The sequence below is a fragment of the Acipenser ruthenus genome, chromosome 23, assembly GCF_902713425.1.
Source record: "Acipenser ruthenus chromosome 23, fAciRut3.2 maternal haplotype, whole genome shotgun sequence".
Taxonomy (NCBI): Eukaryota; Metazoa; Chordata; class Actinopteri; order Acipenseriformes; family Acipenseridae; genus Acipenser; species Acipenser ruthenus.
In genome coordinates this window covers 2867867-2880344 of record NC_081211.1, presented here as the reverse complement: position 1 = coordinate 2880344, position 12478 = coordinate 2867867, and the positions used below count along the sequence as shown (strand labels likewise).

Genomic DNA, 12478 nt, shown 5'->3' with positions numbered 1-12478 from the left:
AAGGTCACATTGCCACATGATTTGAATGGAAGGGGGAAGACTATTCAGTGACAACACTTGTTTTCTAAACAAGCTCAGAAAGCAGCTCAAAGCCATGTACAGTCACATTGAGAAAAACGCAGAACCACCAAAATTACTTTTGAAGCATTTTCTCTCAAAGTCATTATTTTTAATACAAGGGACATGGAAATGTAACCCATTTGAAGAAGTTGGCCTACACCAAAAAAGACTTTCAGATGTGGTAAAAACTCTTCTCACTTCGGGCTGCTTGAGTATGTTAATCAAGAGTCTGGTTCTCGGAGACCGGGGACCTAGTTTGAGGCAACTTTGCTGTGTTAAACCCCAAGTCTCCCCTGGTGCTTCATGCAGTGGCTTTGAGTTCTCTCAGATTTACACAACCACCGCAGGGCCCCACTCTCCTGCTCCAGGCAGTGTGAACACACATCTGCAGGAATAGGTTGTTAGATAGACAGATAATATATTTCTGGTTAGTGGGCTTATTGCTGTAAATTAAAAGTAGACTCATCTCCTTTTAATAAATCTTTATTACATAGAGCACACCCACAATTCCTGTTGTAACACTGTGAAGTTTATTTACATTATTCACATACCCAGTAGCTTGCTTACTTTTTCAAAGTTAAATAACTAAAAGACAGAATAACAACACACTTCTTTTGCTGAAACTCAATAATAATAATAATAATAATAATAATAATAATAATAATAATAATGAAATATTGTGGCTTTGCTTGGTTCTCTACAATGAATTAAGCTGTCAGTCTTAAGGTGCATGTTAAAAACTGCAGGTGATAATTGATTTCTTTCAAATAAAGGCTGCCCCCTTTTTGAAGTGAAGTTTCTGTTTGTATTTTTTTTTCCTCTTGCATCCATTGTTCATTCCTCTCCCTGGAAGTTTGTTTTCTTGGTTTGAAAATCTAAACTCTGGAATTGGCACCAATTTTTTTTTTCTTTTTTTTTTCCTCTCTCAGCCGTGCTTTAAAAAGTTGCCAGTCCGATGTGTGGGAAACACATTTCCCATTGTAGACTTTCTCAGAGAACTTCTGAAACAAGAGAAGATGATAAACAGATGTCATTTGAAACAGCAAAACACTGAGACGTTTCTATCTGTGACTTGTAAACACAGTCCTACATTCTGAATAAACACTTCTTATTTGTTTTGTGAATAATAGTGCGTATCAATTCTATTCTACCAGTTTTTGAACTTGCCCTTGTGTTATTTTTCTGCTTTTCTGTCGTGTTTTTGAAATTCACAGGAATGTGGTTCTCTTATAAAACGGTTACCATGGTAAATGTACATGTTCATTTTGCAATGCTTATGCTTATACTATGCATTTACCATAGCTGGTCGTGTATTTAACTACGCCATACCTCTCTGGGCTTTACCATGCTTTCACAATTATTTATTACACTTTGCTTTTACAATGATAAACTTTTATAAGGATTTTGCCAAATATAAATATATACAGAAATGGTGGTATTTCATATTGTATTTGCACCCAACATTCTAATATTAATTGTTGCCTCAGTATAACACACAGCTCACTGTAACATACAAAATGCTTGGCTCCTAATGAGAGGTGTAAAGTATCCTGACCATTTGCACTAAACTAAAACAGAACAAGGACACCTTCCATTAAAAGGAAAACGCAATGCATCTCCCACCTTGACCTATGAGCGGTAATCGAAGACTCTTAAACTTTCTGAATATAATGTATAAATAAACATGTATACTGCAGCTTGTACATAGATATGCTTTAGGGGTTTATACATTGCACTTGTCCTGCAGTGTCTTGAGTTAGCTTTGCGGGTTATTAAATGAGCAGTCTGTCTTCCGCAGCGACAGGTGGAGGGAGATCCTGCAGAGACGCAGAGGTGAAGCTGTTCCAATTTCAACCTTAAAATCTAAGCAGCCCAACTGCAGTGATTCCCAGGGCCAGATCCCCTTTCAGCAAGCCTGTCAGCAAGCCTCTAGACCCACCACCCCCAGTAAGGTATTTCTCAATGGTATTGGTATATAACTGGTATTTCTCACTTATTTGTGAATATTTTGTCAGAATTTCGAATGAATCTTGTTTCAGTCCACACAGCGAAGATGGCATTACTCAGGTCAATTAGTAAAAGTGGGGTGTCTCTAAATGGTCAAAAAGTAACACACCAAGATATTTAGCAACCCTCACATGACTGATTAATTTGTTATCGACATCCCTGACTTCTGTAATAGGCTCCCGGTTTCAATGCAGTTTCAGTCATGACGGGTAAGACAGCAGATCTGACATTTTCTTCAATGGGCCATTCAGGAGACTAGACTTGCTGATGATTTCCATCACTAACTTTCCTCCAAAATGCATTCAGGAACCAGGCTATAGTCATTGTGTCCCTTCAGTACAATTTAAATATTGAAAATCAGTTCCAAGTTGGCATCACACCCCGTTGATAGTTTTGGCATCGAATCTGCATCATGTAAAACACCTGATTTCCAACAAACAGACTTTCGATAGACTATTTAAAAAGGAACGACAATAAAATCCTTGATCTCCTGCGCACTACCTGCTACATGTTGAGGCTTGAGGGAGCCTGCTTTCTTCTTCAGGAAGGACTCTCCTTCCTCGAAGGCGATGATTGGGTCACTGGGGATCTCGCTCTCTGATTTCTCCCGCCCCCCGTTGCTGCTGTCGCTGTGATTGGACAGGTCGATGATCTCCTCAAAGTCAGGCCCCTCCCTCTTGGTGGAAAGGCCATTTTCATGCTTGGCCGGCTGCATGCCGTTCACCAGGGCTGGGATCTGTCTGAGTTCCTTCACAGGGACACTGCAGACCCACACAAATACACAGATGGGATTTTACAGAGTGAAATCTCACAGCAGGTCAAGCCATTTTATTAAAATACAATCAATGTGTGTTCTACACGGCTTCTTGCTAAATACCAAAAACCATGGCATCAGAACTTGAAATCAAAACAGTACAATACACTTTTTTTTTTTTTTTTTTTTATGAACTCCCAAGGCACTTGACAGTATTTTACTGTACTTCTTTTGGGTGAATTTAGTGCTCCTGTAAGGTGAAGCACAATGTCTCTAGCTACAGACAAGCACAGTCCCAGCTGACACAAAGAGTCAATTTTGATCTGAACACCCCCTGCCATTCAGGTCCAGTGTTAAGCAGGGACTGGAAATTGTGAGGTAGGTTGGGAGCACCACACCTCGAGTCTAATTTAACCACAAGGTCTCCAGTCTAGTGAACCAGCCCACTGCAAATCTCCCTGCTCACCTCTGTGTATTCTGCTCACAGGGTTCCTCTTTAGTGCTGCTCTGCGATTGGCTGTTCACCTCAATCTCGTCTGTGATAAGAGGGGTTTGGGAGCCAAGTGATCCTACAGGACAAGGGGCAAAGGTTATTTCTGTGGTTTGCTGTTTGTTCACATTATTTAAAACACGTCTTTTGAGCCGGTTTGCTCAGATCTCATTTGAACTGTTTCTACTAGTTTTTGTAACAGATTTATCATTTTAAAGCATGTAGGCTCTTACCAGCAGTTAAAACGTTCTGAATCTATAGTTTATTATTTGAAAAACAAATCTACATATCCCTAAAACAAAAACAAAAATGTAATAAAAAAAAAAAAGATCCTACTAATGCTTAAAAATGGGTTTTAAAAGAATTGGATAAAGCATGAAAAAGCTGAAAATATGTGACGCAAACATTTGATTTGGTTCTCTTGCAATAGTCCATGACAAGACCAAGGCTAACCTTTTCTGAAAACAAAGCTCAAAGGTCTAACAAGAAGTGTTCCAGGGGACGTTGTAACATTTGTCTGCATTTCTGTTCTCTGTGCTGCATTTTTTACAAAAACCAGACAGACACACATGGCCAGTTTAGATTGGCGTCACGCCACAGTGTAGCGGCTGAGGTTTCTAACAACAAGGATGTGGGCAAACTGAAGGGGGGAAAATATACACGTCCAATTAAAGTAAAAAAGAGTTTCACTGAGTCACCATTTTAACTGTACCCCTGAGCCATATGCTTTCAATTGCAGCATATGGTGCTTTGTACACATTTAATTATTATTATTTATTTCTTAGCAGACGCCCTTATCCAGGGCGACTTACAATCGTAAGCAAATACATTTCAAGTGTTACAATACAAGTAATACAATAAGAGCAAGAAATACAATAACTTTTGTTCAAGCAAAGTACAAGTGTGACAAACCACAATTCAATAATACAGCAGATAATAGTGATAGTTACATCAGGATATGATTAAATAGTGATAGTTACATCAGGATGTGATTAAATACAAAGTACTACATGTTAAACACTTGGCAGATTACAGTATTCTGAAGTACAGGATTAAATGCAGTAAACTAGGGGGCAGATAAGAGCAAAATAAAGCACATTTACATGAAGGGTGATAGTGTCCCAGGATACAAACAGAGGAGTTCTATAGGTGCTCTTTGAAGAGGTGAGTCTTGAGGAGGCGCCGGAATGTGGTCAGGGACTGGGCAGTCCTGACATCTGTAGGAAGGTCATTCCACCACTGTGGAGCAAGGGTGGAGAAGGAGCGGGCTCTGGAGGCAGGGGAGCGTAGCGTAGGTAGAGCTAGTCTTCTAGTGCAGGCGGAGCGGAGAGGTCGAGTGGGGGTGTAGGGAGAGATGAGGGTCTGGAGGTAGCTGGGTGCAGTCTGGTCAAGGCATCTGTAGGCTAGTACAAGAGTCTTGAACTGGATGCAAGCGGTGATCGGGAGCCAGTAGAGCGAGCGGAGTAGTGGAGTAGCGTGGGCGAAGCGAGGCAGAGAGAACACCAGGCGGGCAGCAGAGTTCTTAATACAGCAATATAATGCAGCATTATGGGGATTGTGCATTCAAAACTGTACTTTTTCTAAATGCATTCAAGCTGTGTGCTGTATTTCTTCAGGGGTTATCAATAACTTTGTACCAAACAAGTTTGAATCTGTAACTTCCTGAACCTGTGTAATTTATTGATGGCCCCTAGTTCTCCATAGGTAGAAACATTGACTGACCTTTGCTGCTTTCAGGATCAGGTTTAGCATCTTTACCATTCATTTGTGCAGGAGAGGAAGATGTGGTTTCTTTCTGCAAGAAAAACAGGTTTCTAATCTTGCAACCTTCAAATGGTCTCACTTTTTCTGTTGGTACTGCTGTATCCTATTAACAGTGGATTACTGATTTTTTTTTAATTTATTTTTTAACATTAATATCAATGAATCGTTTTAGGAGAAGGAGACACGTACCTTGTCACCTGATTCCGGCTTTCTTGTTCTTTTCATAATCTGCTCTAAGCGCTGGAATTAAAAGACAACAAAAATGAGCCTCCAAAAATCTGGAAACAGGAATATATAATCCTATAGCATGGTGTGCAGATAATGTAATGCCATACTCATTCCAGCTTTATGAAGTACTGTCTGCAGCACAAGATTGACTGTTTAATGATGTTTACCATACAAACTATAATGTCATTTGTTTGAAAGGAGAAAGAAATCCATGTAAAAATCAACCACGCAGCACTAATGTCACATTGCCAAATGATTACCCTAACTTACTCAGTTTAAGTGTCGCACACTGGAAAATAAATATGTAAAATGGACACACACATTGGTATATTAGATTAGTTTACTGGTCAGCTGCTTTGAGTGGAGTTATTTTTCCTAGACCCATATGCTTCTAGTTTTATAACAGGAAGAGCCTGGTTTTAGCAATTGGTTGGATTTGCAGCCTTGATGTAGATCTGAAAGTAAAGCACAGTCTAGCCTAACCTCCTAAGAACGTGGCACACGCTGTTCTAGCAGAATAACCTCACTGAACTCCAACACGCAAGACTCTGCACAGCTCTGCTCAGCAGCATGCAGACAGGCTGATAAGGGCATTACATTACGTGCAGAAAACATGAAATAGAAACACATGGGAAAAAAAAAGAGTAGCTCTTTCCAAGAGTGTGATAAACAGAATCCTCACAGCCTTGACACTTGCCAAGGTTAGGTTCACCTCTAATAGACAGGGAGTTATCTGTTCAGCTGCTGCGCTCACTGTGAACTCTCTTTATAAACCCCTTGCCGCATATTGTTAATAAAATAAGAATGAAATGAGATAGGGAGGGTATGTATTGATACCAACTATAAAAACACATATTCAAGAACCATTTGGTGAAGTGCAATGAGCTTGGTCATGTTTTTGTTCTTGTAATCACAATACAAACGATACAGACCTATATTACGATCCAATATATAATGTAAAGAAAGTATCACTATTCATTGATACAAGGTTCTCCAATGAAATGCAAAATGAGCATGACTGGGTTAAAAGTGGACTGGCTCAATGTCACGAGCTACTTGTTCCAAACCCTTCCATGTACTTCCACTGTCTACAACTTACAATTAGTAAAAATCTTCCTGAATTCAATTAATAAAAGCAGATTCATGTAACTCCTTCCAGCACCTGTTTTTGCTGCCTGGACTTTAATTTCTGCATGTATTTATTTGGAATAGGCTCAGCGTGGGTTACCACAGAACACAGCGATGTGGTTGTTCGTGGGGACTGTATTTTTGTTCACCTTCTTCCTCTCCAGCCGCTCCTGCTCCTCTTTCTGAAAGTGTTTCTCCCGCTCCAGTCTCTGCTTCTCTGCCTCCTCTCGGGCTTTGGCCTCTGCCGCCTCCCTCTGAAACACAGCAACGATACAAGGCAGGTGAGTGCCAGGTGCCGCTACACACACAGTACAGTACATATCCCCAGCCAGGGATATCATCACCACATTACAGGCACCACTTGTACCACAATGAACTGCATCCACTGCACGTAGAATATACAGTTACAATAACTGCCCAGGCTGGTTAAAAACAAGACAATTCATTTCTAAGATGTCCTTCAATAGCCAATTAGTGTTGACGAATATTAAATAGCAGACAACAAGGGTTCTTGGATACCAGATCGATACTGCTATTGAAAGTACAGTAGGGAATCCCATGTGTGTGTGTATATTGCCCGTCTTGTTACTGCAACACTTGCTTTGTATAATCAATGAATTGCGTTCATAATTTGACTCAATTTTAAAAACCAAATATTGACCCAATAGTCCAAAAACCTTGTTCAATTATATTAACACTAATAAGGTTTCATTGAAGAGGTATGACAGCAGTTAGATGTACCGCTGAAGCTCGGATTTCAATGCAAGAAATATGCAGGTGTTTTATGGACATCAGAGCTGTTCATGACAATTTCTTTCACTGCTGCTGGGGATGAAAAGTCCCATTGGACAATGCAGTCACAAAGTCTGACAGCCGTGTGAAGACAGAAGCTTATAACCTGAGGGGACAAACATCAAGATGACAACAGAAGCAATGGAGCAGCTAAGATAAATCACATTAGAAACAGATACCAGCATTGCAGCTGCACTTGCTTGCAGGGTTGGGGTCAATTTCTGTTTTTCAATTCCAAATGAGTGTTTACATAATATTTCGTTTTCAGTCAGTATTTTTCCATCTATTCCACATACAACTAAATACTGTACGCACACAGGTCTTATACACACAAAACACATTGCAGTCCATTATAAAAGGGATACACTTTGTGGCTTTTCTGCTTCTCCAATATGCTGAAACGTGTTTAACACTGTAGTTGACAGCCCTGTTTCCGGCCTGCTCTCTTCCCACCAACCTGTTTCTGCAGCCGCTCCTGCTCCTCCTGCTCTGCTTGAGCCCGTGCCTCTGCCTCCCTCTGCTGGCGAGCCTCGTCCTCGATCCTCTGCTCCTCGTCCCGCTGCTTCCTCTCCTCGGCGAGTCTCTGGGCCTCCACCTCACGCCGGGCCTTGTCTTCCGCCTCCTGCACGGCCTGCTCCTCTCTCAGGCGCCTGCCGGGACACACACACCGCTCAACGTTTAAAACAGAGGACTTCAAATCCATTGTCTCGTTAGCGCTAGCAATGTTATCACTAGACTCCTTTTCTTCTATTTGTTTATTGTTTATTTCAATTTGGAATATAGCCTTGCCATTTTTAAAAGACAAAGCTATAGATTCAAAGTTTCCATTCCCTTCTAATTTCAATTCCTTTGACGACAGGCTTTATCGAGCAAAAATATATACAACTTGTCAACAACACATGAAGTTGTGTAATTGCATGTGATGTTGACAAGTTGTATATATGGTTTGCTCAATAAAGCCTGTTGTAAAAGGAATTGAAAGTGAAAAAAAAGGAATTGACCCCAACCCTGCTACCAACTCCACTGGTGCAGTGCCAGTATTCAGACATTTATTTGCAGTGTCTGAAATATTTCTATCCTGAATTAACGTAACAAAACAATGGAGAGCCAGAACATTCTCAGCACAAGAGATACCAGCCTTATGTTACTACGGTCAGTAAGAAGCTAGATAAGCTATATAAAAGCATTGGTAAGAACTAGATTTTATCCCATAATTTAATCTCTTAGACATAATACAATTTTTATTAATCGGAATTTATGGAAAGTAAACAGGTCGACACAATTTAACTCTCAGCCCAGATAATAAATGTGGTTTAAAAATGATTTCTAGTCTATAAACATCTTGGTGCTTCTCATCATTTCTGGCCAAATTTTAGAATCAAAATGGATCCTGTTGCATTCATTTTAAAAACAGGTTTTCATTCAACAGTAACGGACAATGCAGCTGCTGGACACAGTGACATCTGTACTGAATTGCTGTCCGTAAAACATAGTAAATTGTAATATATTGTGAAAATGATTTTATACATGCAAATATTCATACAGTAATACAAACTTGTTCAGATTCCTGACCTCCCTTTTAAATGGTGTTTCTATAAAACTCATAAATATTATCTCACGAATATCTGAATCAATAAGCCATTGGGCTTGAGAGAACACTCCCTTGCATTCCCCTCCCTCTCCATAGGTTTGCTCTGCATCACCAAACAAATCAAGTTTCTCCCTGGAAATTGACGTCCCCCATTATTATAATTCCAAGCCCCTTTACAGGCCTTGTGCATCACAAGTCACGAGAGAGACACAGGATTACAAAGCATGACTGAGTGCAAAAGCAGACAAAGCTTATACAGTCCATCGAGGCTCTTCCAGACCCCATTGAACACTGAAGTGAAATACAATCCAAACGACCTCTGTGTTGCTGTTTAGAAAGCAGTGTTCAGACTCACCTGTCCCTCTCCTCCTGCTCCCTCCTCTCCTGCTCCTCGCGCTCCCGCTGCTCGCGGGCCTGCCTGCGATTCTCAGCCAGGATTCGAGCTGCCTCCTCTGCATTGTTGGTTCCAGCCATCGGTTTGCCAGGAGAAGCTGTGGCCGGGGCTGTGGGAGGTGTCGGCTCTGGAGCTTGGGCTGGGGGAGGGGTTGGAGTCGAGGTCTGGGCTGGGATTGGTGCAGCAGGGGCTGGGGGCGTGCCTGGTGCAGAGGACACAACAATAGCAGGGAGAGGGGAAGAGCCTGAAGCAGAAAAATAACAAAGAAGGGATTATAGGCTGTGACGTAATACAAATCAATGAATAGACTTGGATGCCTTTTTAAAGAGGTCGGAATGAACATTATTCTGTAGTCTTAAAGCGACAGTGACCCACAATCATGTTCAATTTCAGACTAAAATATGATTTCTGGGTACTACATTATTTCATAGTCTGCTGTACATACCGCTTCATCAGTAACTATCAGAGAAGACCATTAACTGTGGTCTATCTTGGCTACCAAACTCAGCTACGTGTCAATAAAGCCCACGGAATTTGCAACCATTCTCTCTGCACAAATGCTGGCAGGGGCACCAACAAGTGTTCTGGTCATCCTGTTCTCCTGTTTGTAATGCAGGGCTGATGAAATGATCAACTCATGCGGATAATTCAATTCAATTTTCCACATGCCTTTCCCAGCTCAAATGGACTGATCTTATGTAACAAGGGATTCTTGTACAAAAAGAAATAAGCTGTTATTGCCACCATCATCATCATCATTATCCTCACCATCATCATCATTGTTATTACTCCTACTTTGAGTCACATTTGTTATTGTATTGTTTTTCTGTATTGTGTTTAAATATGTACAGTAACTGTAAAATAAGATCAATGGACTTTTGGCTAATCAAATTATAAATCAACAAAAAAATAAGTACATAAATAAATAAATAAATAAATAAATAAATAAATAAATACCCTGCCACATCTTTAATCCAAAGTCAGTATTTTCAAAAAGTAAATCACTGCGACCGACATTCACAGTGTTTCAGTGTAAGTAAGAGTGACGCACAGATGCCTCCATAAACCCCCACATGCAGACACTCTCAATAATCAGTGCTGAAAAGTGTCCTAACATGAAGTGCTTGTCTAGACACATGTAACTGTGCCACATGGACAGAGGGACAGGCGGATGATATTCATACCATCGGGAGTGGCCGCTCTGCGTGGCTCCTTTGTTTTCTCGACTGCGAGGGGTGAAGCTGTTCGCTCGTGCTCTTTCGCTGGCGTCTTGTCCTCCGTCTTCTTCTGTCTCTTGCCCCGTGTCTTGGGGACAGAGTGAGAGCCCCGGGGTAAGGGCGGTTTTGGGGACACCGCGGGGCTGGGGGACGTGGCATGCTGCTTGGGGGTGGAAGGGGACGAGGGGCGGTTCTTTGACACAGGACTGCTGGGAAATATAAAACACATGGAAACCTTAACAAGAGGTTCACAGCTGTACTGGGGGGGGGTAGGGGAGAAACAAAGAAACAAGCAAACAGCCAATTCAAAAACATCATATGTGCTTTAAATATATTTAATAAAGAACCACAGTCCCATTTTACAATGAGCTTTAGCATGATACTGTTCATCCTCTAGCTGAAATAAATATATATTTTTAGGGCATTACAGACAGGTTCTTAGGCAGTATATGCAGCGTTTACTGTTAACATGTTCCAAAGGGAGAATTAACCAAATGATCAAATCTTAAAATACCAAAGTGGCACAGCATTAAATTAATTAAACAATTAATTAAACAACTACCTCTTGTGAAAGAATGGTGCTCATTAATCTATATTTATGTGTCTAAAACTATTTAAAAATCTATGTTGAAAGACACATTCCCATTTAACTCCAGTCTTAAATCGTCAACATCAGGGATAAGCGGAAACTACTTGAGTTTCTTATAAACTTTACATTATAAAACCCTCTTGCTCACTCCAGGTCACATCATCACTATGGACACACAGACCAATGGTTTTGTTTAAAGGTACATTTAGCTACGAATGCTCTAAAAGCCCAAGGTATTGATTGCCTCAGGAATTGATCTGCCCTTTACGTTCACATAAATCTCCCGTGAGCTTGCCTAATGGTCCAGCACAGCTTTCAATTAAATTACCGAGTGCTGAAAATATAAAACTGCTTTGAAAAATATATAATTCATAATTCAAACCACTCAGACACGCTCAAGGTAAAACTCGAAGACAGTCTAGTAAACAAACGTCTCTGCCAGTGCCTTCTTCAATGTACTTCAGAAAGACGAATATATTTATGGGCAAACAAACACAGTCCTATAAGAAGCTAATGGGATTAAATTACATTTTCTTAGCCACTTCTGTTTTTTCAACAGTCTTGGGAAAGTCTGGTGGAAAGAAATTGCAGTTTCTTCCCAGGAATGCAGTTTTTCAGAATGAAACTCTCTATAGACACCTTCATAATGTATTTTCGGTTTGAAGAAACTTAAAAAATGGACCCATCAGCTGTACAGTCTGAGCAACTATCTGCCATACTGGCAATTCATTTAACTTAACCCTCAATTGAAGCCGTCTTTAAAAGCGACAACTTGTACATAAATATGAGGCATTTACTAGGACATGAGGATTTTCTTTTTAAACCCTTGCATTAAAACAACACTAAACAGATGAAACGGAATTCATAACACAGAATAAAACACCCACCCCAGATCTTCTATCTGACAGTACCCTTCTAGTACCATCTAGTTTGAATGCGTTGCAACACAGACATTGCCAAAGAGCTACAGCAATGCCAGGGATGTAAATTGGAGCACATAAACAGTGTTCACGGTTAGAGGCCGATGTTTTCTCATTTCCATGTCTGTTTCAATCAGGCTGGTTTCACACACTTTACAGCTGCAGTTCAGTCTCACTGAAACCAATTTGCTGACTAAAGCCCGGTAGCACACTGATAAATTGGGTCATTTTGCAAAGAATACTCGCTTGCCACAGAGCGAATGTACCCCTACCTATTAGTTCTCTTTTGCCTACACGACACAGCTGTCCCATACAAACAATGCACCACCAAACCACCCTAAACAACACATTCACTTGTGAATGGATGCATCACAGGTCCTATGAAGTAGTCACATTATTTCAGATCGGTTATTTTGCCACTGCAGCGGTCACAACGCCATTTCATTTCTCAAAACACAAGCATAGCAGTTCCACCATTTTGACATACAAGCCTTGAACCGAGTCTTTAAAAGGAGAGACAGAGAGACAGGCAGTGAAAAGCAAA

At 40.7% G+C, this 12478-nt stretch overlaps 1 protein-coding gene across 11 annotated transcripts in view; it reads right to left on the bottom strand.

Annotated features, from left to right (window-relative positions):
• Positions 1-527: 527 nt before the first annotated feature.
• LOC117413168 (MAP7 domain-containing protein 1-like) overlaps positions 528-12478 on the bottom strand; it is a 51516-nt gene continuing 39565 nt past the window's right edge. For 8 of the 11 annotated variants that reach the window (XM_058997456.1, XM_058997452.1, XM_058997455.1 and 5 more), the window contains 9 exons: positions 10393-10634; positions 9170-9452; positions 7681-7873; positions 6581-6685; positions 5265-5315; positions 5034-5106; positions 3288-3390; positions 2569-2828; positions 528-1061 (listed from right to left, as the gene is read on the bottom strand). In XM_058997456.1, coding sequence (XP_058853439.1) covers positions 1051-1061; positions 2569-2828; positions 3288-3390; positions 5034-5106; positions 5265-5315; positions 6581-6685; positions 7681-7873; positions 9170-9452; positions 10393-10634 — 1321 coding nt within the window. In that variant the 3' untranslated portion in view covers positions 528-1050. The remainder of the gene's footprint in view (positions 1062-2568; positions 2829-3287; positions 3391-5033; positions 5107-5264; positions 5316-6580; positions 6686-7680; positions 7874-9169; positions 9453-10392; positions 10635-12478) is intronic. The other 3 variants (XM_058997453.1, XM_058997458.1, XM_058997462.1) reach the window with 1 other exon arrangement.